This window comes from Hyalella azteca, unplaced genomic scaffold (assembly GCF_000764305.2).
Source record: "Hyalella azteca isolate HAZT.00-mixed unplaced genomic scaffold, Hazt_2.0.2 contig9870, whole genome shotgun sequence".
NCBI classification, from domain to species: Eukaryota; Metazoa; Arthropoda; class Malacostraca; order Amphipoda; family Hyalellidae; genus Hyalella; species Hyalella azteca.
In genome coordinates this window covers 14520-40149 of record NW_025939928.1, presented here as the reverse complement: position 1 = coordinate 40149, position 25630 = coordinate 14520, and the positions used below count along the sequence as shown (strand labels likewise).

Sequence of the window (25630 nt, the reverse complement as noted above, 5' to 3'; positions counted from 1 at the left end):
AACTCTTCCAATACTGAACGGATTTGTTGATTTTTGGAATGTGAGTATTAAATATCAATACACCGCGGCAGAAATTATTATATTTTATATTAATTCGTTTTCAAATAAAACGAATAAACGTATTTTTAAGTAACCTAACCACTCATAAGTCCTTAAGTACTGAACGGATCTGCTCGAAATTTGAAATATAAGTAGATTTCATCAATGCTCTGCGATGTGAATAGTTGCGGATATTTTCATTTCATCGTTTTCAATTAAAACAAATAAAAACCCATTTTCAGGCAACGGAACAATTAATAACTCACCGAATCGACAAATCATCGGTTGCCTGAAAATGTTCTTTTTCGTTTTAATTGAAAACGGTGTACTGGAAAATCTGTAACTATTTCTGTCTCAGGTAATTGATGAAAACTACTTATATTTCAAAATTTCGAGCAAATCCGTTAAGTATTTAAGGACTTGTGAACGGTTAGGTTGCTTAAAAATTCTTTTATTCGTTTTGATTGAAAACTAATTAATGTAAAAATCTGTAGTAATTCCTGCCGCAGCGTTTTGATAACTACGTATATTACAAAACTCAAGCAAATCCGTTCACTATAAGGACTTATCAAAGGTTAAATTGAGCGTGTAGTTAGGTTTTGCGTTTGAGACCGCAGGCAAATTTGCAGGTGGGTCCAGAGAAGTGTCGATTCGGTCCGCGCAGGCCGAATGATGCGTCAAGTCGACGCATTCAAGTGGCGTGGTTGGCTGTGTCAACCGCGGTCAACAGGTCGAAGAAAGCCAGTGCCGCGTTGTCGCCGCGCACTACTGCGCGCAGAATGTCTAAAAGCGCCTTCAGCACAGCGGTTTCCGTCTAGTGGAGATGACGGTATGCAGACTGGAGGCGAGGCATGAGACCGGACTGCTGGAGATGGTTGTTCGGTTGTCGGACCACAACTCGTGCCAGGAGTTTCGACAAAATTGACAGGCTGGAGATAAGTCGATAAGATTTGGGATCAGATGCGTCAAGGTCTGTTTTTAATAGAGGCATAATGTAGAGGCATAATGATTTGGAATTTATTCGGAACACCACCGTCAGTGCGGTCAAGCGGTTGAAGAGCTTGACCAGAAAAGTTGCTAGGGTTACGACATTCTCCTTACCCCTATATATGACAAAACTAAAAATGACAAAACCGCTATTCATATATCGAAGCCGGAATAATTTATTTTATCCGGGAGTGTGGGATAAATGATTTTTCGAGCTGTCGATCACCTTAAACAAAAATTGGGTTGACTCACAGTAATGTAACAAACATTGCCAGAATATTTAAGAATATCAGGAAATATTTCTACCGTCTGAAATATAACGATGACTCACGATTTCCATCAAATCTCATAATTATTCATTTCCGAATGCAAACTTGTTGAAATTAATTTTCAACAAGTTAGTTTCGCTTAGGATGATTGCATTGATGTTAATATAATTTGAGCATTGCCATGTAATGATCATTTTGATCAACATTATTCCATTTACCGATTCGAAAATTGCTCTAATTGACAGTGAAGTCTGTGTGTTTCATGTTTCCTTGTAGAAACAAATGGTATTCGACGTACAAATATGGCTTCTCTTCAACCACTCTCCTTCATTCCAGTTATCATTTCAGCCTTAGGCCCTTAAGACGTCTCTCCAACATTTCTCTGTCCCCAAATGCATGTTTGGCATGTGTTGAAACTTACTTCAAGTTACAGACAGCGACGTGTCTCTCGAAAATTAATGCATCCCATCTCTGCCACATTACATGTAGCTATTGGTTACTTGGGTTTCTTTTGTTTACTTTTCTTATGTATATTTATTTAAAAATATTTGTAATAACCTCATGATTTGAATGCGCGTTCAACGTGGAGAGATTTGGGCAACAGACAACCCAACATTTTATCTACAAGAAAAGGGTCAATCAAACAACATTCATGCAGATAATGTATTGTAAATTATTTTGAACAGCTTGGGCGAAATAATAAAAAGTTTCATTGTTGAAGTGTTCATCAACGTTTTCAATCTGTCAGAAGAAGAAAAAACAAGTGCAGAGGTTCGAAGGACAACAACGAGCCACTAATTTTGAAGTGCATGGAACGCTAAAAACATTATGATATGATTTCTGATTATATATAAGTTTAAAAATGATTGGTTACAAGATTATTTATTTGAACTTATATTTAAGCAACATTAAATTATTGAACTTAACGAATTCTAATAATTTTAACTGCATCAAATGACAATTTCTTGACACAAAATATATATTATATATATGAAATATTGTATATGTAAATCAGTACATCGCGAAATGCTTCACTTCTTCATAACTGTTTTCATTTAATTTTTGAATAAAATAATAATTGTTAATCTGATCCTGGTAATAGTAGGACTTTATTGCTTTTATTGTTTCGCAGACTACAATGATCTTCCGATTAGACAATTTCTACTGCGAATGCACACATTGACTGGAGGAAGTGGTCACCTAATTATTATTGTGCACCTGTTGTGAACACTTCAAAGCCGCCTGTCAGATGAAGGAATGAGGACAGATTGTGCAGGTTAGCCAGTGTACTTGTCCGTCGCGTTGGCCATGCAAGCAGCCTTCTTTATTAACTGTTTGTGATAGTTCGTTTTATCAACAAAAGCGTTCATGGCATTAAGTGATTCTTCAGTTGTAGTGGAACGAAGTGAAAGAATGCTTAGAATTTTAGTGATAACTCTCCGCAATATCATTAAAAGGAATATTAGAGGTAGAACGAAATACGACACAGATCCACAGGTAATCATATGTCACATTGGCATTAGAAAAGGGGATGACCAGATCAAAGCAACTTGCTGGATAGTCTCAAATTTCGACACGTATTGCCATTGGAACTAAAAATGATCTGCATGTTTCCACATACTCGTAAATCAAACTATCACTCAGCTTCCAAGATACCATCTGACATAAATTCAGTTTGACTTAATCTTAACTCATTGTCCTGCTATGAAATAACTTTGTGCGTGTCCTGCCAAGGCAAGAAAAACTTACCGCGTAGTTCTTGATTTTCTTTTCGCATTTTTTCACAGCGTAGTCGTACTGAGCAGCGTTGCAGGCAGGGTTGGCTTTGATGAAAGCCTTGTACTGGAGGAAGATCATAGTGTTGTCGATGGAGCCATCAGCCGTCAACTAGAAATAAATGAATAAGTGCTGTATTCACATTTACTAGGGTTGAAACTTCATAATATAATTTAATAACTAATGATATTGTTTGAAATAGAAATTTTCATGGTCAACTAAATATAGCGTTGGTCACATTTTTAACTGTTCAACACCGCAAATAGGGTAAGCTAATATTCAGAGTAGAGTTCATGACAGATGATGAAAAGGCACAATAGCGATATTTCATGACTTACAAAACCAAGTTGTTTCGCTACCCATTTCATGCAGGGAGCTGCGAGAACTTCGCACTTGCGATTGCGGGTACTGAACTTGTAGTCTTTGCAGGCAGGATTACCTGCAGAACACGTAAATTGCTACTTATTATTTAGATCTCTCATGAATTTACGATGGTTCCACTTGCTATTTTACGATATATCTCTTGATAACACCAATAATTTAAAAGAAAAAATTCAAAATTGACTTTAAAACACAAAAAAATCAATTGGGTGAATTGCCCATATTTTGGACACATTGGTAGACAAGTTCAGATCAAACAATTGCTGGCAATAAATCTTGCAATATCTAACCTGCGAGGGCATTCAAGGAGGCATTTGCCTTTGGATCCACCTTGCAGGCGTTGATGATAGGAATCCTGGATTCGTACCCCAATACGGCGTTTATGGACTCAGCACACGCACTTGTACTGGGGGAAAGAAATGAATACAAACAAGTAGTTCAGGTGAGTAACATCAAAAGATGAACATTTCCTATTTAGTCAGGAAAACAAGTAATACCCAAAGCTCCAAATGTAACCTTATGGTAACTTTTTCAGGACTGAATTGTAGTATCTGAACAAAATTAGAGCACAAAGCAATATCATCTAATAATTTAAGATAAAGGTGAACAGGAGGGAAGAGTACAGCGTCCGAATGCAACTGCTGAGTTCACTTACCCTTCAACACCGGAGTAGGCAAAGGCTGCCGTGAGAAGAAGGACAAGACCGACAGATTTCATCATGTTGGTAGTCGCAAAGGCTTAAGCGGTAAGAGGCTAAGGCACAACACGTCGTGAACGAAAGGCTGTTAGAACTCTTGTGACTTGGTACGATACATGGTCTGACTTTATAGCTGTATGGTATTATTGAAGCAGCTGGTTTTATTTGCCGATAGCGGGCCCACAGCTGTCTGTCAGAGATCATTCGTCTCCACAGCTAATGGCATCTAGCTCCACAATAAAATGTTGACATTTGGATTTAACTGTTAGTTAGGAAAATTTAAATTTTCTGTCTGAAAAAAATTATAAATATATAAAAATAAAGTAGAAAAATAGGCGTATGAGATAGAATTATGTTTGAATTTTATAATTTTTTCCATGGAAAGTTATTTTCTTGAAGAACCTCAATTTGTGTTATAAATTTTTTTTTCATTACAGCGTTGGTTCAGGTGGAGTGGCGAACTCTTAAAGAGACGCTCCATATTTGCTGAGACGTCTAAGCTGATAATGTGACTGATGACTTTAGATCGCAAATGATCACAATCTGAGTTTGTATAGCTGAACTTGCACCTCGACATCATCATTCTAAGTCGTACGGTGTCAGCGTTACAATTATAATTCAGGAGCTGCCTAATGGCTTGATTCCACATTACAATGAACATTCAAGCGTGTGACGTTCTAGGTTACATGCTAGTTGCAATCGTTAAAATCCATAGGCTGTCTACATATTCCTTTCCACGTTACAGTATACATTCAAACTTACAAAACTCGGGGGTGTATGGGTGTGTATTACTTAGGGCCAATACTGCATGCGTATCACAATGGGAGTTCGAATTGCTTAGCGGGCTGCGGATCGGCCAAAAAGCTTTCGTTTTTGGTACCTGCTATGTTTTTTCTGCGTGTCTCCTGTTAAATACACGCACTGCTGGCTGATAATTACAGTCCATGCATCTTTTGTACAATTACTTCAAGTGGAGTTGCGTCTTCTTAGGGTTTGAGATCACAAATGAAGAAATTGCAACCCCCGCGCCCCGAAGTATCTGCTGAACAAGTAAATTGCACATAATTTAGGCCTTTAGAGTTTGTGGAAAAGACCAGGAAATCTATTTATACCCATTATGTTTAATGATAAGCTCGCTTCACTTATTTTCTTATCTGTGTTCCATTGTGTGATTGCGCAAAGTTTCGAGAAATATTGTTAATCCATGATCTTCTTAAAAAAAACTTGTATGTTGGTAAGAGCTATATTTTTTTGCACGTCCTCTTCAAACTTCGCCATTTTCTGATTGTAAACCGCTGCCGATTTGAAAAAGGAACGAGTTGCTTCTTTTCGTCAGAGCTTTGATTAAATCGATCTGAATGCTTCTTTAAAAATGCATTGCAATTTTTTTGTGAATCGACCAACTGTAAGGATTTTAACTGATAATAGAATGCATGTGCATCTATTCACCTTGATGCACAGTTGCTCTTCTTTGAACGTCAATATAAGTGCGTCGTGTTGATATCACGGAATTACCGAATCAATGAAATCGACAGCAGCTTGCCGAACCTGCAGAATCAGCATTTCGTTGCTGATTCAGAAAATCTGACGTTAGAGTTAGAATAAATCGACAGTCAGAGTTAGAAAAGGTTAGGCCAAGTTCGTAAGAGTTCTTCCCAAATAAAAATTAAGGGTGGTGCACCGATGATTATAGGTGGCAATAGCAGTTTATAGGTGGCGTAACTGTGGGTGGCCAGATCTGTCAAAAATCGACAATAAAACATCAATAAATCGAGAGGATGGCGAGTATAGGAGACAGTCATCGATGAATCATTGATGAAGTATAGGGTCTTAGTTAGGGGGGCCATCAGCAGGTTAGAGGTGTGGGATAGGTGGTGCACGCCACTCTTAATTCACTGTATAAATCATAGTTGCTCCACCTATGGCGTCTGCCGATAGCCATCATAAAAACATAGGTGCTCCACTCTTAATTTTTATTTGGGTTTTATACTTAAATATTAAAAAAAAACAAGGCTGACTGACTTTACCCTATATTCCTATAGTACAGAAGTGCTGATTCTACCGATCCTGCAAGCTGGCTGCAGATTCCATGGAATCGGCAATTCCGCGACTTCGGCACGACATGTATAACCTGAATGGGAATACGAGGTGCCGATGAGCCGCATAGCAATAAATTCCCTGCTCTCGAGAAGAGGTTCGAAACCGAAGCCAAATATCTTCTGTATGAGCAGTTGTTCTGATATGTAGACATTGAGCTTTTATTGATTACTTTGACCTTAAAGCTTCAGCTGCGACACGTGACTCATGGCTGCTAAAATAAACACAACAAAATATATTATCTGCAAAACCATTAAACTATTTGATAGCAAAACAATCGTGTACAAGGGCAAAGATAGTTCGTTGACACACGTGTCAACTAAAAGTAATGATGCCGCATGTCATTATCGAAACATTATGGACTCAAGGTTCATTAAGCAGCACGTCAATAGATAAAAATCGTATTAAGAAAGACTAGCATCGTTAATCAACCGCCATCATTAATAAAGTTGAAAACCATTAGCGGTCCAAAGAAAAGGTGCAGCGGTGACAGAGATTACAGCATTAAATTATTAACTTGAGACTCGGTTGAATGTAATTTTCATTTATTATTAGCTTTGGAGTCGCTGAATGTTCTTGTTAACTTTGGACGCGGCAAAATGCAATTTTTCTTTGTTATTAACTTTGGATTCGGTTTGATGTAATTTTTTATTTACTTGTAATTTTAAATTCAGCTGAATGTATTTTTTATTTATTATCAACTGTAGACTCAGCTGAATGCAATTTTTATTTATTATTACCTTTAGATTCGGCTACATGTAATTTTTGAAGGACACGGTATAGTGAATGCAGTTTATTTTCATGGTTTAAATGTTGAGTGAAATTTCAATTTGTATTTTTTGAATCTCTTATCATCGTAAGAATAGAAGTACATACTGCAAGAATAATATACATTATGAAACATTAACATGCACAAATTTCATTGTTCAGGACTCAGTTTCTATTATACAGCTACATTCACCCATAACATTATGACTTTGGCTGACTTCAATATTTTATGATATAAATTAAACCACATGAAATTAATGCAATTTTTCATGCAGCAAACTGTTATGAAAAATTTATATGCAAAGAAAATATCACTTAAATTCACTACATCTTCATTGAAATGACTTTTAAGACCAGCTACCTACAGGGTTGGCCCAAAGCTGAAGCTGGCGCCCAACAGTCGCAAACCAAATAAAGTCAGTTTTTGATGCATTGAACTGGAGCCGCTTGGAGCGTATCCAGTCTGAGGCGGCGTCCATGCGGACAGACATCCGGTCTTGCAACGCTGCAGCGTCAGCCGGTGCACAGTAGCCATAAACTTGGGTGTCGTCAGCAAACATATGCGGATTAAAACTATATGAATCAATTATGTGAAATGAGAACTGATCCCTGGGGAACGCCCCAGGTGACCAACGATTGCGCAGAAAAAAGTTCCCTAGTCTAACGCATTAGAATCTATTGCTGAGATAGGACTCAAACTTCCGCACCACAGTGCCGGCTGGCTGAACGATACGTCAAGTCGACGCAATAAAGTGGCAGGATCGACCGTGTGAAACGTGGCCGATAAGTCGAGTAAAGCTAGTGCCGCAATGTCGCCGAGGTCTACTGCGCGCAGGTCTCAAAGCATCTTAAGCACAGCGGTGTACGTCGAGTGGAGATGACGGTATGCAGACTGGAGGCGAGGCATGAGACCGGACTACTGAAGATGGTTGTTCATTTGTCGGACCACAACACATTCCTGGAGTTTCGACAAAATCGACAGGCTGGAGATAGGTCGATAAGATTTGGGATCAAATGCCTCAAGGTCTGTTTTTTCATTAGCGGCATAGTGGAAGATCATTTAAAGTTCATCGCAACCACACTGTCAGTGAGGCAGCGGCTGAAATGTTTGACCAGAAAAGATGCTAGGGTTACCATATTCCCCTTAGACCATATATGACAGGGCTAAAAATTTCCGAAATTAGCGTGCTCTCCAATACCGCTATTCATATTTCGGAGCCGGAATCCTATTTTTATCTAGGAGTGTGAGATAAATGATCCCTTGAGATATGTATTGCCTTGAAAATAATTTTGGTTTACTCAAAGCAATGTTACAAACACTGGTAGAATATTCGAAAATGTCAGGAGATTTTTTTCCGCCTGAAATGACTCTCGACGTCAATAAAAATAACAGAAATATTCATGTCTCACTGCAAACTTGTTGAAATTAATTTTCAGCAAGTTAGTTTCGCTTAGGATTATCGCATTGATGTGAATATCATTCGAGCACTAGCCAGTAATGATCATCTTGGTCAACATCATTCTGTAAAGATTGAGCTGATAATGCTGGAATAAAGTTTAGTGAAACTCAGAGGCTAGGGAGAGGCTGGAGCACGGTGTGAGGCAAGTTTATAGTTTACAGGTACAGGGCTGGTGATGAACTAACAAGGAGCAAAACGGCTATGACAAAGTTACCACGAGAATGAACTGTTTCTTAAGTGGTTTGATTCACGAAGTCAGGCGGGATGTTGCTACATGGCTTCCCTACCCAAAGGTGGAACCACGAATTAGTTCTTGACGTTAGTAGTATATGAAATCATCTTCCTTCTTGAATTTTATTCTACGTCCAGTTCGAGATGAGCTTTTCGAGGCGTTTTCCGGCAGTGTTTCGTTGGCAGGAGTAACCTCTTCGGCCGGTACTTCTGAGTCAACCACTGGAGGTTTTGGTTGACAAGGCATGTGTGCCGGTTTCAATCTGTCAACGGATACAGCTTTTTTCGCTCCGGTCGGGGTTTGTATTATGAACAATTTTGGATGCCTTTGCAGAACCTTGAAGGGACCTTCGGCCGGTACTTCTGAGTCAACCACTGGAGGTTTTGGTTGACAAGGCATGGGTGCCGGTTTCAATCTGTCAATGGATACAGCTTTTTCCGCTCCGGTCGGGGTTTGTATTATGAACAATTTTGAATGCCTTTGCAGAACCATGAAGGGACCTGTGTACGGTGCTTCCAAGGGACGTCGCACTCTGTCAACACGTACCCATACGTGACTGCAGTGATTCAGCTCGGTTGGGATGTAGGATTTTAGATTCGAATGGATTTTCCCGTCAGACATTTGGTAAAAATCAATTTTTGACATTTCTACAGCTAAATTACGAACAGAGTCACTATTGAACATTTAATTGTCGTTGGTTATCAAAGGGTTAAGTAACAGTTACGATGTTCCTGTAAAGGCAATAGCGGGAGAAAATCCAGAATCATTCGGCGAATTCCTAATACTCAGAATTATAATAGGCAAAGCATTCAATCAATTTTGTTTTCGGGCCGTGATAGCGGTTTTGATAGTTCTATGCACACGTTCTACCCTGTCTCTTATACACATCTAGATGTGTATAAGAGACAGNACCTGTCTCTTATACACATCTAGATGTGTATAAGAGACAGGTCTAGGGTTGCTTCTCCGTAGGTGCGAATGTCTTCACCAGCAGCAAAGCGTAGTCTGACGGCAGTCGGGTGCAGAGGGATTCCCATTGCAAATTTTTGAGGCAATATTGATACAGCAGCGCCCGTATCTATAAAAAAATTTAGTTTAGCGGCTCCAATTTGTGCAGAGACTTCCAGATGCGGCGGGCCGGAGATGACAGTGGGGACCCGCCCTGCTAGTTTTCCAGGTTTCTTGATGTAGATCTTGCCGGAGAAGAAGGACGCGAGATGGGTTGCATTTTACAGCTCTTTGTTAGGCCACTGGCACCATGGCTTGCACTTGGTAGCTTTTCCTGTGAAGTAGAGGTGGAACTTGCGCACCTTGGGACGTTGATCCTTGCTGAATGGACGCAAGCCATAGGGAATTGGTGTAGTTTGAGCGAACCAGTTTTGAGAAGATGAAGGTTCTCTTTTGTTTGCTTGAACAGCGCCAATGGAAGAGCCGGATTTAGTTAGGTTGCTGCGGACCAGAGGCATCAATTCGTCAGCTAAGGTTCCAAGTTGAAATAGTGACATTTCAAGTTGAGCTGCGATTACCGGTGCTATTTTAGATGGTAAAGATTTATTAAATTTTAATTTCACAAGATCGTCACTGACACCAACCTTGTTTGCAATCGATCTAAGTTCTTGTAAGTAGACTGATGGTCTTCCAGCCATAGGTGTTGTGCAGGTAAGTTTTTCAAACAATTCCGACTTGGTTTTCTCGTAATAGTCCAGGACAAATCGTTTCAATGCACTGTATTTGCCCTCGTGCAATAATTCAGGTGGCAGTTTACATACCAAGTCGGCCGGAAGAGCAGAGATGACGTGGAGGAACTTAGTCGTTTCTGTGGTTATACTTCTGAGTTTGAACTGGCATTCGATGATGAAGAACCAACCGCTAGCTGAGACACCTGTGAACCGTGGAATCTTCAAAACTTGACCATCGTTCACAGGTTCTTCCTCCTTCACAGCCCTGGACTTCTGTCGTCAGCCATTCTCACCTATAACCTTTATCTGGGGTCACCAGTGTAACCGGTGGGAGGCAAGTTTATTGGAGCGACTCAATTCATTTCAAATTTTTCATTTATCGACTCAAAAATTGCTCTAATTGACAATGAATGCTGCGTTTTTCTTGTTTTCTTTTAGAAACAAATGGTATTCGACGTACAAATATGGCTTCTGTTCAACTACTCTCCTTCATTCCTTTTATCATTTCATCCTTAGGCCCTTACGACGTCTCTCTAACATTTCTCTGTCCCCAAATGCATATTCGTGAAACTTACTTTAAGTTACAGACAGCGGTGTGTCTCGAAACTAAATGCGTTGCATCTTTGCCACTTAAATGTAGCTATTGGTTACTTGGGTTTCTTTTGTTTACTTTTCTTATGTGTATTTATTAAAAAAATATTTGTAATAACCTCATCGTTTGAATGCGCGTTCAAAGTGGAGATATTTGGGCAACAGACAATCCAACATTTTATCCACAAGAAAAGGGCCAATCAAAACAACATTCATGCAGATAATGTATTGTAATTTATGCTGAACAGCTTTGACGAAATAATAAAAATGTTCCATTGTTGAAGTGTTCGAAAACGTTTTCAATCTGTCAGGAGAAGAAAAAACAAGTGCAGAGGATCGAAGGACAACAACAAGTCACTAATTTTGAAGTGCATGGAACGCTAAAAACATTATGATATGATTTCTGATTATATATAAGTTTAAAATGATTGGTAACACGATTATTTATTTCAACTTATATTCAAGTAACATTAAATTATTGAACTTAGCAAATTCTAATAATTTCAAGTGCAACATATAGCAATTTCTTGACACAAAATATATTATATAATATATATAATATATTATAAATAAACATCAATACATCGCGAAATGCTTCACTTCTTCAGAACTAATTTTATTTAATTTTTGAATAAAATAATGAGTGTTAATCTGATCCTGGTAATAGTATGGGACTTTATTGCTTTTTTTGTTTCGCAGACTACAATGATCTTCCGATTAAACAATTTTTACTGCACGTGGACGCATTGACTGGAGAAAGCGGTCCCCTAATTATTATTGTGCACCTGTTGTGAACACTTCAAAGCCGGCAGTCAGATGAAGGCATGATTGCGCAGGTCACACGGGGTTCTCTTCCTTATCTTGGCCAGTGAACTTTCCCTTATCTTGGCCAGTGAACTTTTCCTTATTACTAATTTCGGATTTCTTTGCGAGGATTTCCAAGTATAAATTAATTTTTTTATGTTAGTCAGTCAGTATGAGTCGAATATTATTTGTTATGACATTCTACAATTTGGTTTTATCGTCTGATCGAATTAAAAACTTTTGTTTTGACATTGAAGCCTGATTTGTTTAATAAACTTTTACTTGCAAGATGCTTCATGCGTTCTTTCTCTTAAAATGTTTGTAAATGAAGGAGATTTTAGTGGTAAAAGTCTCTCTCTCACATAGACTTTGCGTAAAAAACTCTTGCTTATACACTTAAGAAATTATATAGGCACATCTCTGCCTACGTGAGAATGTCGGCACTTTCAATGAAGCCTCCAGTTCCGCAGTTACGAGCTCATTTTAGTTGATCCTGAAGGCTGAAGCTCGCTTCTGCGACGCTAATTACAGCGCCCAAATTGACACCATTGTTAAAGTGGTTGTGGACTCTCGTAATTACACAGGAAACATAGCAAGTGTTTTGAAATTAACAACATTGCAGGTCATTAAAATTTGTAATTGTAAGCTTATTAGGTATTTATAATGGCGATGTTTTTAGGCAAATTAAGGATATAATAATTGCGAAATGACTGTCAAGAAAATTAGACGAATTTCTTAATTGGCGGAACCATGCAAATATGTATTGCAGATGTGGAATATCCATATATATTCATTATTAGTCCAGAGTGCAAACTTTGTTGAAATCTTACTAATCTTTGTTGAAACCGGTATACAAATTAGTATGTAATTAATAATCCATGAATACTACCATTATTTTCCACCGTTCCACCGCTGAATGAGATGACCACCGTGCTCCTGCAGGTCGCGTTGAGCGCAGGTCGCTCTTTGAAATCGTCAATTTCAGTGCCCGATTATTGCCACTTATGGATCCCCGCTCTCTTCCTTGGAGCTTCGCCGCAAAAACAGGAATTGGTACTGTACCTGCATACTAAATATCACGTGTACTTGCATACTAAATATCCCTCCACTCTAACATTCGCAAGCTTCAGCTCCTCCTCCTTCCACTTGGCTTTAATGTCCCGCACAGGGGTCAGCGTGCGCGTCTCACATTTTGCCCGCAGGCGGTGACATGATGTTTGTGAAACCATTAAATCTAGGAACTCATGGATTTTGCATCCAATTAAAATATTAAATCTTGTAAACTTAGGGAACTCTAGTGAAATGGTACTGAAAAAATACCAAAATTTATTCAATGGAGGTAAAATAAACAGACAGCCAGTGTAGTGTTTTTAGGCAGTTATTTAGGTCACTTGTTTTCATTTATATTCTCTGGAGCACCTCATCTGCTTTACGCTCCAATTAATGTATTTCTTTAACACCGCAGTTTCTTCGTGAGAGTTAGACACGAACTTTTTAATATGCCTGTCAACATCTGTTGCATTTTAAAGAGACTGCTAATGAAGCGGTAGCAGTAAAGCTAGCTTATGGTTGGAGCCTCCCATTTAAATGGACGAAGTTGTACCGAATGGAATAACCAGACAAGTAATTCTAAATAGTAAATTATTGAGAATTTTTCCCTTAAATATTAATCTAGCTGACATGTTGAACATAATCAAGTTCAGAATATTTTAAATTGAGCGATTTATTAACGAATTTTCTCGAAAATTATTAACGAGGGAAAATTCTCCCATGTCGAGGGTGGTAGGATAAATAATTACCTTACGCGAATTTTTTCATTTCTTCATGTAATGCCTGAGGGAACTTGCCTCAATTAAATTGATTTTAAATATTATTAACTTACCACCCCAAGAACTTTACTGAGTAACAGCTTCATCCCGTATATATATATTGCTACTGCTCCGTGTCTCGGATCGACCCGGAGTTTCTGACCAAGTAACTGAATATGAAATAAGTTTGACCCATTAAAGACTGCATTATACATACATGCATGTGATGCAGGTGTGCATCAAATGCCGTAGAGTGCTGCATCAAATTTCATTCGCTGTCTCATTAAATGCCTTACATCGACATGTCTAGATGAAAGAATTATTAGGGCAACATGGGGCAGCGCCCCCCCTTTTTTAAACTAAATTTTTGATGAAGTTTTAATTGTTACGAGGTGGTTCTTTGTTTTGTTTAAAGGTGCAACTTATGAGGAATGTATGATGTGAATTAAGTGCCTATAGAGTTATTCAATTTTTAATGAAACATAATTTTGTAAAAAGTGTCAAAATGGGCCCATTGCCCCACCCCTGGGGCAAAGGGCCCATGGGCTCTGGGCAAGGCGCCCACCCTTGGTCCCTTTACCGCAATTGCATAATTTTCGTTTAAAAATGATAAAACAACACTTTACAGTTAAAAATAAGAAAAAATGTATTAACAAATATGAAATTCATTCATTTATTAACAACTCAAAAAATCATATCCTTAACATGAAAAAAATATACCCTTGGCTTAAAAAATCTTTCACTGACGTTAAGAAAAATATTTCATTGACATAAAAATATATATCCTTGACTTGAAAAATATATCCTTGCGTTAAAAAATTCGACCTGACATGAAAATATGTATTCTTGACTAGAAAAAATATATTTAGTTGATAAGTAAAAAACTTCGTTCCAGTTTTGCCCATAATCCAGATATTATTTGCAGAGAATTCGTACCTAATCGTGATTTCAGCTAACACCATAAAAACTCATCAACTTTTAGCTCATTGGTGTTGACTGAAATCAACTTTTGGCAAGGCAAGAGTCAATAACTCGAAAAGGAGTCATAAATACGCATAACTAGAAACTAAACCTGCTGCCTTGAGGTGGCAAATCGAAAAATCATGCAATATGAAGTGTGATTGGTATTTCAAGAGATAGTCATAGTTTTGAAAAGGTCATTGGGCCAAATCTAATGATGAATAACACAAGACTTCCCCATGGGCGCTTTGCCCCGTGACACGCGTGGGCCTGTTGCCCCCACTAGGTATCATTTCAATTTATATCATGTCAACATTTTATTTTAAAAGCTAATAGTCTAAACTTCATCTCAAAATTATCCCTATAGATATTACTTTCAAATATAATTCACAATAATTTCAAAAGCTTCATCTACAGTAATCTAAAACAGTTTTATTTAGCAAAAAAAGAAACCTTTATCTGGGCAGAAACAGTTATCCACAAATATCTTATGTAGTAACGCAAACACTTAGCAAAACGTAAATCCGTACACTTGATCCCAGTGAAACTGTTGACCGGCGGTAGAGAACACGGACCAATATCTGCCATACTTAGCGAGAAACTCGCTATGGGCCCATGACCCGCAGTGGGCTCGCTGCCCCATGTTACCCTACATGTCTGCAGGGATCTTGGTTCCAAAAGAGTGATATCGATATTTGAACATTTGGACAGAAAATCGTGAAAAGAGAAGCGACAAACGAAATTTTTTTCTCAATTTAATTGCACAGCGATTTACTTAATTGATAAGAATAAAGTTTGCAGTAGAAGTGAACTATTGTTCAATTCCGCCTTCCTCGATTTTTTTTTCAAATTGGAGTATGAGTCTATTTCGTTTGTATTCGTTTCAGCTTAACGAATTTTGTAATGAACAAAGTTTTAATTTTTGTATTTCAAGCTCGTTTTGCACATATTGTTCTATTTTAATAATTCAAAGCAAGCTGGCTTAGCTCAGACCCGACATGCTGCTTTGTGCCACGCATTGTGGCATGTGCTCTCTGTATTCAACAAGACTTAATACTGGCATAGTACAAAAATATTTTATGTGGAAATCTTTAATCTTCCAAACAATCGACCCACGCCCCCTACCTCGCATGACTGAGGAGACCATCAAATCTCCATCTAAATAACCCTGCAATAATAAGAAATTATTCAATAATTTATTCAAGGCACTAACTCCTTCGTTTCCTTCACCTCCTTAAGTTTAAATCTGCGTCTATATAAGCATGCAATAATAATGAATTATTGTGTTCGCCATGCCCGTCCGTCCGTCTGTCCGTCTGTCTGTCCGTCCGTGACTTCACGTTGTCGTCGACGAGAAAATGCGCTCTCTGTCACTCACTGCAGTGAGTACTGAGTTATATTTTCCAAATTGTAGAGAGGCAGGATGAACTTTGTTCCTGCGTCTGCGCTGGCAACTTACCTTTAACATCCGAGTCTTGGCTGCAAGATTATCTCATTTCCGTTCTCTTAAACTTAAGAAAACTCTTAGTCCAATTGAGTTAATAGAAATTGCGCGGGTACTTGGAAGCGCTCGAAGAAAGACCTTCCGTGTTCAAGTGTAAAGCGAAAATTTGAAGAGGATAAAAAAAATCGGTAACCGACGTTTCTGTGGTTATTTTGTGTGATTCGAGCATCATACGTGTGATGTCTTTGGGCCCCGACAAACATAAATGTCGTTCATTTGTTTTTTTTCGGGAGTTAGATATGGTTTAAATGGAGTGACTGAAAAAACACGAAGTGGTTTCATTTTATTGTCTAACAGACGCATCACTGACTCATTACTCACGAGCTAAGCATTAAATTAGGGAGTAAAACAATTTTCTTTTTGGTTGATGGGCTATTATGTTGGAACGGCAGTTGAATAATTTTGCAATACAGAAAAAAGTTTCTTTTACCAACTTTACAATTAAAAATATGTAATAACTCAACTATATTTGGTGCTTTAAAATCTTGGGAATTCAAATATAAAAGAAATGTTTTGCTCCTCGTGCTGACAGCAGCGTTTGACGAAACAAATAGGTTGAAGTGCATTTGTCTGATCCGCCGAGGTGTTTTTAGCGCAAAATATAAGCTGCATTACAAGCTATTTAATCCTTGATCATAGGGCTGTGTGTTCTTCGCAGTGTGGCCGTGGGATCATATGGAGGCAGAAAAAATAATTTATTTTTAACTATTACTAAAATTTTAGCTAATATGGAGATACTCAGAAGATACCAGGGTGATTAAGGGTGTACTCGATTTCCTCGATGTACTTGATGCATCGACTAGGCCACTATATAGGAGCACCTTCATTATCAGAAAGTCTAATGTGGTCTTCATTATATAAATTATATCAATTTCCATTCATAATTCAATCGATTTAATATCAAGAACGGAATAAAAATAGTTCTAAAGCGCTCATCGCCATATGTTTTCATGCCCTTACAAAATTCTGAAGTGGGCTTAACTCGGCAACAGGTGCCACCAAGGAGTCGTGGAGCTCGTCAATCAGCCGCCCTATATGTCCGGAACGGCGGGGTTTAAATACGACGTTACAGGTACACTCGAAAATAGTAACAGTATATAGGTACGCTCCGACCAACCTAGTGGCAGCAATTGAATGAGAAGAACTAACACTGGCTTCAGCCGTAAACTTACGACACAAAAAGAAATTGAAATAGCTGAAATCATAAAGACGAGGTGAATTTCCCTTACAGAAATTCTAACTAGTAGCTGATTTTTGTCGGGTTTCCCTGCAGACCAAAAATAACTCTGTGCTGAGTGTACTGCTCATAGGTAGAAGCCCAGGTGTTGCTCGATTTTTCTTAGGGTTGCCAGAACATTATAATCAAAATTGAATGCAGTGTTGAACATGTCTAAAAAGTCCTTGCCAATACCCAGTTTGAAATTCTCGCAGTCATTGCGGCCGTTCGCCGCAGAGACGTTCGCAAACGCGCAAATCTAGGCCGTTGTTGCCTACTTCACCTCGCGCCCAAGCAGTCTAGCGATGATATGGCCTCATCTGCCACGAACAGCGCAAGGCCTCGGTCGGCAAAAGCTGCGGCAGGCAACTGGCGGCACCTCTACAGCGGCCTACGTCGAATATGCCGGCGGTAACGGTTCAAGCCTTGAGGAGGCAGGGAGAGGAAGGGGGTGAAGGGTGAGGAAGGCGTAGGAATATTGAAAGAACCTTCTAGGCATGAATCTCAATATGGAGCTTTTACCGGAAGAAACTGATTGAATTATTCACTTATTTAATTTCTCTAAAATTATGAGGTTTACATGATTTTTTATTTTCTTCATTTTTTTTCGACAGTTCTATTATATTCTATTCTATACTACAGCGAATCCATGTCGCTAGTATTTGTGGAACTAGTTCCATCCAGTATTGTGTGTATTCAGTTTATTGACATAAATTCGATGAATAACGTGAAATCTATATATAATCTGAAAGTATATATAATATAAATTTACAAAATAATAGAAATACTAAATGAACGCAAACGGTAACTGCCAGGCTACTGCGCATGCGCGACAGCGAACACTGCAGCGGAGCAGCGCATGCGCAGTAGTCTAACTAGTCTCCGCTCTATACAGTGGTGTGGCCGGGAAGTACCTAGAATGTACGTGTGGTTCAGTGCACTGTGCACACGACCCGAATTCGGTTAATTTTGGATAAATAATGGAGGTAAGGAACAGATAAAACGTCAAAATGTATTGTAATTTCATTTTCATCCGGTTTAAGATCTCGTGCGCAACTATCAAGGCTAAATTTTGGTTACTGCAACTTTGCAAGTCATGAAACATGGCTTCTCGTTCAAGGATTCATCTCCAGCCTGACTTTCTGTATTGCTATCGAAAGGCACGCTTGCCTATTGAATCCGTTGTCAATCCACTCATTTCTAGTTAAACGTTATGATCATGATCTGAAATGAACTTTTTGTCTCGGAGTTATGTATAAATGTGCCACCGTAAAAATTTCGAGAAGCCTACTCTTTTTCTATGTTAAATTAGCTGATACTTTTAAACTAATCGAGATGACATAGTCAGTTAAACTTAGCACGTCTGTAAGCTCGTATTACTGGTCACAGGTTCACTGATCAAAACTGATGGAATTTATTTTGTTGCAGGCAAATGTTGAATGCAGCTAAACCCGACAATAACTTTGCCCGCGAAGCAGTCGAGGCCCGAGAGGAATCGGGTGAACAGTCTCTCAAGTTTCACGCACGGCATTGACTGCATCGATATCGGGTGCAGAAGGGACCTGATATGCTGTCAAATTTCTGCTTATTGCACCACACGATGATTGTTAATAAAGGTGAGAAATCAAATGGACGCCTAAGTTTGCATCTCTACTTCATGATGAAGGGACTTTTTCCTAGTTGCGCTGCGTGCAGCATGGCGGATGCTGTCCCATACTCCCATTGTCACACGACCTAACTAAGGTGCTTGCTCGTACATGTTCAAAGACGACGCTATCTTCAAGGCATTAACTTTACAGATGTCAGAGAACGATGCATCGCAGGTAGCATTTTGCCAGGCACAAGTTGTACAAAAGATACAAAAGGAATATTTTTTAGGGCAAATGCCGAGATATTTCTGTCAATTTATAACCGGCATTACTGGTTTCTTAGTATTATTTGAACTTTTTGATCGAAGTTCTTACATAAATTTGAAGTATGAATTTCCTTCATGTAGGTACCAAATGTATTCATAGAAAATATCTTCATGTCATCTATTTGCATAGAAGTGTTTTCTTACTTAACTTCTATCCAGGAAACAAGCTGATACACTTTTATTCTTCAGGGGAGTCTAGCCAACTGCTGTGCCTACTCTACGTGTCCAGCTGTGTCGACGTTTACCTCAGCATGCAGTGGAAAGCCGCCGCGAAAACTTCGCGCTTGAAACCAGAGCTTGTTCAGTGAAACATGCTGGATTAACGGAAACAGCCACATTGCATCACCGACCCACTCAGAAAACATTCCAAGTTATCATGGTGTGTCATGCGTGTAGTTGCATTTAGTATGGTGATTTTGTGTACTATTTCCCCTTGAAATTAACTTTTCAACTATTATCAATTTCATGTTTAGTCGTGACATTTGCGTTGGTTGTTCCCATCAATGATGGCTGTTGCGGACAATTTAGTGCTTTTCAGCGCAACTTTTATCTAAGGCAGGATTAATTGAATACGCGTGCCTCGGGTTACTTTCTTTTTCTTCATAATCCCAGATGACACGGTTTCTGGAAAGAAACCAGTACAAATACAAAATTTTATACTAAAACAAAAAGGTCGTTGAATATATATAAACAATATTCGCAAATATTAAACATTACAGTAAATTACCAAGGCTTTCTAAACGGCAAAGAAATATTCTAACAAGAGAACTAAGCTCACCAAAATTCGTTCCTGAATAAAGTTTGGTCTCTACTCCGCAGCCGACAGATGACAAATGAGCGAAAATGTTCCGCAAGACCACGGAATTAAACTACTATTCCAAAGCAAATGTTGCGTTCACAACAATGGCCTTTAAACGAGCAGTTGGATGGTGCATTTAATCTGCTGGTGCAATTAGTCATGTCTGCTTGCAATCGAATGTCGGTTTGCGATACATGGAGGCGTGAAAGCGACCGTTAGATTTAGCTACTTTACAATAATTTTTCCATCTCCTTAGTAAATTTTATCGATGAATGTTCCAGGATGAGATTGTCCTTGTATTCTCTGCATTTTTGAACTGTTTATGCATGGCTGGTCTCCGAAATGCTTTAAATGAGAATATTAGGAATTGGATTGACGTTTTCTTTGTCTTAAATTTATTTTGTCCATAAACGATAATCCCTGCAAGCGTGTTACTTATTCCTCACATTTTCATGTAAAAGTCTTACGTAAATGTTCCTCCTACTTCATTCCTCCCTGACAGATTATTTTACACGTATACTAATGAAGGCTGTCAAGATCATACTTTTCTTTTCATTAATTTTCAATTTGAAAATGAATGAAAAGAAAACTATGAATGAATGAATTATGAATAATTAACATAATTTACGAAGTATAAATTATATTTTATGAATGGAATCTATGCATCAAAGATTTCATTCATAAATTTCTTTCGTTATAGATTTCGTTCATAAATTTCTTTCGTTCATAAATTTCTTTGGTTATAAAGTAATGTGTTGCAGGCAGCTGGGTGAGGTGGGTGATGGTGGAGGAGGGCAGCTGCAGCAGCTGGAGGACAGCTGCGGCAGGCGCAGCAGCTGCTGCACGACGCGGACGCCGCGCACGCGCACGAGCAAGGTACGCAAGCCTGCTTATACCGGCCCGTATTAGACCGGTGTTTATTGGCCGGTATTGTCCGGGGTTTTCCGGCCGGTATTGGACCGGTCTAATACCGGCCGGTATTAGACCGGTATTTGTTGGCTGGTATTGGACAGGTATTTCTTGTCCGGTATTTCTTGGTCGGCATTGCACCGGTATTTCTTGACCGGTATTGTACCGGTACTTTTCGGCTGGTATTCTCACCGGTATATTCATCCCGGCAGGTATTGCTAATACCGGCCAGTATTGGACCGGTATTTTTCGGCCGATATTGTACCGGTATTTCTTGGCCGGTATTGTACCGGCATTTCTTGGCCGGTATTGTACCGGCATTTCTTGGCCGGTATTGTCCGGGGTTTGTTGGCCNAGACCGGTATTTCTTGGCCGGTATTGTGCCGGTATTTCTTGGCCGGTATTGTACCGGTATTTCTTGGCCGGTATTGTGCCGGTATTTCTTGGCCGGTATTGTACCAGTATTTCTTGGCCGGTATTGTACCGGTATTTCTTGGCCGGTATTGTACCGGTATTTCTTGGCCGGTATTAGACCGGTATTTCTTGCCCGGTATTAGACCGGCATTTATTGGCCGGTATCGTACCGGTATTTATTGGCCGGTATATTACCGGTATTTCTTGGCCGGTATTTCTTGGCCGGTATTGTACCGGTATTTTCCGGCCGGAAATGTACCGCCGGAAAGTGTACCGCAGGTATTGCTAATACCGGCCAGTTTTGTACCGTCTTTTTCCGGCTGGTATTCTCACCGCTATATATATGTTTATTCCGGCAGGTATTGCACCGGTATTTGCTTAACGGTATTTTCACCGGTATGTTTTTCTGGCCGGTATTGCATCGGTATGTTATACCGGGGCAAATACTGCCCGGAATTTCCACTGGTCAGTAATTTTTCACATTCAGCACTGTTATTTTTATACCGGTGAAAATGTCAATCGTTTAAAACTCCTGTAAGGAATCATTTGTATCTTGTTTTCCTGGTGATTATATATAATCAATATTTTAATAATGGCTTTTATGTCACATACATATTTATAGTGACTGATGGTGTATATTCTGTCTCTTATACACATCTAGATGTGTATAAGAGACAGACCATGGCATATGCATTGCAAAACGCTGATACCAGCTCCTAGCAACATAGCTATGACAGTAAACTGTCACTCAATACCAGATGGCACCTATCACTTAGAGGGTAATACCGTCTATGGCGTTCTGATCGCGACAAGCTTGATTATACAACCAATGAAAATTGCCCTGTTATGTCTTTTAATGATTGCGCTGGAGAAAAGATAATATCGACTGTTATGTCTTCTGTTTTCTGTTCATATAAGAAATTATTTCTATTGACTCTCGAGGGGCTCGATGACGAAACAATAATTGTGCGCTCTCCGACAAGCCAAACACAAGCTAACTAAAACAGCGAACACTTTTTCGATATAGGACCTAAGTCGATCACAACATCGTTGCAACGTGCTGACTTAAAACGGCAACGAATAATAAGATTTTTGTAAATATTGTACAAAACTCGATTGGCTGTAGACTTAAAAGACGAGCTTTTGAGGCTCATGCATTCAGTAAATACCAAATATGTTGGAAGGAGGCCCATGAAGTCTATATTGTCTCTATAAAACAATATCGAGAAGCTATGCCGTATCAAAACAAGCTTGATGACGCGGTTGATGGAATGCTGAGAGAATGTATCATCGAGCAGACGACGTACCCTCGGAATTTCCTTCTAATCTTAATGAAAAAAGGACGGTTCAATGAGACCTGGTGTTGGTTCTCGTAAATTAAACGCGACCGCTGAGCCTGAATGATTTTCCATGCCTAATATAACCAAGCTGCTTGATAAATCCGACACGCTGCAATAAGGGAAATTGTAATCATTCATAGATCTTCTCTCTGTAAGAAAATAAAAACACAGAAAACGCCGAGTAAATTCATTATAATTTCGTATAAACATTTCAGAAGCTTACTTCCTCATCTTCCTACTTCATTCACGCATGTGGAACTGACAGATGATGAGCCAATGAGAAAAGCTTTCACGACCTGTAGAGACCATTGCAAGTTCAAACGACTATTTATTATTCGGTAACATTAACTAACAATATTATCAATAACTGCAGGTGTTGCATAGGGCTAAGGGTTAGAATAATGGGATTCTCAAATCTCAGTGATTGTCTATCTCAAGAAACGCGGGTTCTAACAAATATATACAAAATATCTGCCGAACTTTGAAAAATCGCAAATATCAGACAATAAATCTTTTGTCACTATGTTCGCTTAAAATTTGGACGAACCTTGAAAAACGCTTGGCTAAATTCCGGATGACGAGATTCAAGATAACCGAATCCCCATATTGAAGAAACTTTAGCAATTTGACTGCACTGGGTAAACTATTTCGTTAATTGCAAATGAATATGTACAAGAATAATATAATAATAATATAATCACTTTATTTATGATATATGTCAGAGTACAGTTCAATTAAACCTCTATGAAACTTTAAATCCAAAACCATTTTTCATAATGCGACTAATACGAAGGATATAACATGAAGGAAAATAAATGACAATCGTAGAAAACTATATATAGCCAATTGGAAAATAACCGATGAGTATGGTATTGATCAAAATCTGTGAACTGGGCATCATATGTGTGAAATAGTCGAGACACATTGCGGTCCATTCAAGAAAACAATCATGAAAATCATATTAAAATTTTTTTCAGTGCATTCAGTTTAGCGGAAAATAAATTTGTTGATCCCAATATTAAATAATAGTTTCATATCTTCGATATATTTATTTTCTGAAAACGGCAAATTGGTATTATTAACGCTATAATCTTAACAAGCCCTATACCTCGGATTGTAATGTCCATGGTGGATCTCACATGAACCTGTTCAGTATTCATCTTATGTTTCGGGACTTATAGATAATTCTGATATTCAAATATTCAATAATCAAGAGGTTTGAAATAAATTGAAATCATTATTGCTTCGTGGACCAAAGATTGACAAGTATTTCAACAGAAAGAAAAAAGTCAGCCAGAAAAAAATAATTAAAATAAGTTTCGACGTTTTCAATACGTCAATTTCCAAGACCAGCAATGAAAATGCATCATTATATTGCTGTCATGCCTTAGTCTTTAAGTGAATTTATCGTGCTCAAATATTGCTCAAGTCAAACAAAATCAAATATTATTCAATATTCAACTAATTGACTAATTGACTAATTCAGGTTAGTCAATTTAGTAAGGAACCTTTTTATAACAGTGAAGTAAAGGCCATGCTCTCCGCACCTTACTGAATTAACAAAATCAGGCATTAAAACTAAAAAAGTTATTAAGTTTTTCTTCCAATGCTTGACTTTTTTATGCTCTAATCAATTGCAATGAAGGTCGAAAAAAGAACTTTCATAAAAGATTCCAAATCTTTCAATACTCGATGTTTTTCACCAGTAAAATCAGCGGCGTCTAATACCTTTTCTAGTCAAAGCTGTCGACAGCCAGAATGTGCTAACAGTGACTGTAAACATCGAGTAAAATCCGAGTGCAGACAACAGACAAAGCAGGACGACAATGTGCACGCTGCCGGCTACCACTGGATGTTGACTCCGGACAAACGACATGCAAACGCTGAGTGCAAAAAACGTGCAAAACGTCCATTAAATAATTTGTGTTCCATCATAGATTGCGTAATGCGATGCCAGGCTAGGGCAAAATTTTCACGGATGTCCATATAAAATATATTAATGCCTCTCTAAGAGTATCATATTGGACACAGTGTTGTAGTACTCGAAGAAATATGTAGTTAACTCAACTGCAACGCCACAACCCAAGCTCACCACGATCGAGTGGCGAGAGCTAGCGTGCAGGACAGCCATCGTCCCTACAAATCACTATATAGACATGTAGCGGTAGCTGCTCCTACAAGTCACTATATAAACATGTAGCGGTAGCTGCTCCAGTCCCCCGGTGAGACTTGAAGTAAAAATTACCTGTATAGTCATCTAAAATAGGAAAAAACTGAAAATAAACAATGTACCATGTATATTAGTATCCTTCACGGTAGCACTGATCGATTACTGTCAGGACAAAACAAATGTTATTCGTATGATGTGAACAAACTGATGGTGTTGGATTTAGTCTCGCGTTGAAGTACAATCGAGTCATCGCTACACTTAGTTTTGAAACAATTTACATGTTTCGCGAATTTTGAACAAGAGATAAGGACAATAGTGATCGTTGTAAAAGGTGAATTTGCATTACTGAATAGATATTCCCGAAAGGTGAAAATGGGAACTAACAGAAAAAAAATATTTCCGTGGTAATATTTTGACGTCCAGTAGGTCTCTTTGGCGTTTAGCACATTTTAACCAATTCCCTGAGTACGATTTTGACTATTGAGACGAGGATGTCCAGATTGTACGACACACTTACATTAAAGATAATATATTGGACCAGATACCAGAAAAAAATTGATTTTATGTTAGGGTTGAAATAATTTTTAATACGAAGAAAAAGGCAAGACTGATAAAAGTTTTATGTGGAGAAAGAGGCAAGACTGGTAATAGTTGGTAAAAGTTGATCTATAAGTGGGAATAGACTATAGCAATCACAATGAATATATACTTCGGAGACTTTTCAAGCAGTCCTTGCGCACAGTACGGGCACAGAGTTCGTCCCCAACGGTTGATCTAATAAAGTGCCGATTTTTCCATCGTCACGTAGCACGGAT

The 25630-nt window shown here is 38.6% G+C and overlaps 1 protein-coding gene across 2 annotated transcripts; it reads right to left on the bottom strand.

Annotated features, from left to right (window-relative positions):
• Nucleotides 1-1962: 1962 nt before the first annotated feature.
• On the bottom strand, nt 1963-4406 carry LOC108668421. 2 transcript variants are annotated; one of them, XR_001930599.2, is made up of 6 exons: nt 4108-4406; nt 3743-3858; nt 3410-3510; nt 3045-3182; nt 2514-2626; nt 1963-2036 (listed from the first exon to the last, which is right to left on the bottom strand). XR_001930599.2 is itself a non-coding variant. In XM_018155646.2 (5 exons), exons 1-5 carry the CDS (start codon nt 4170-4172, stop codon nt 2573-2575), a joined length of 474 nt encoding a protein of 157 aa, XP_018011135.1. In that variant the 5' UTR covers nt 4173-4406; the 3' UTR covers nt 2380-2572. The 2 variants fall into 2 exon arrangements, 1 of the variants encoding a protein (XP_018011135.1); XM_018155646.2 differs by lacking the exon at nt 1963-2036 and having other exon boundaries at nt 2380-2626.
• Between the last annotated feature and the right edge of the window lie 21224 nt (nt 4407-25630).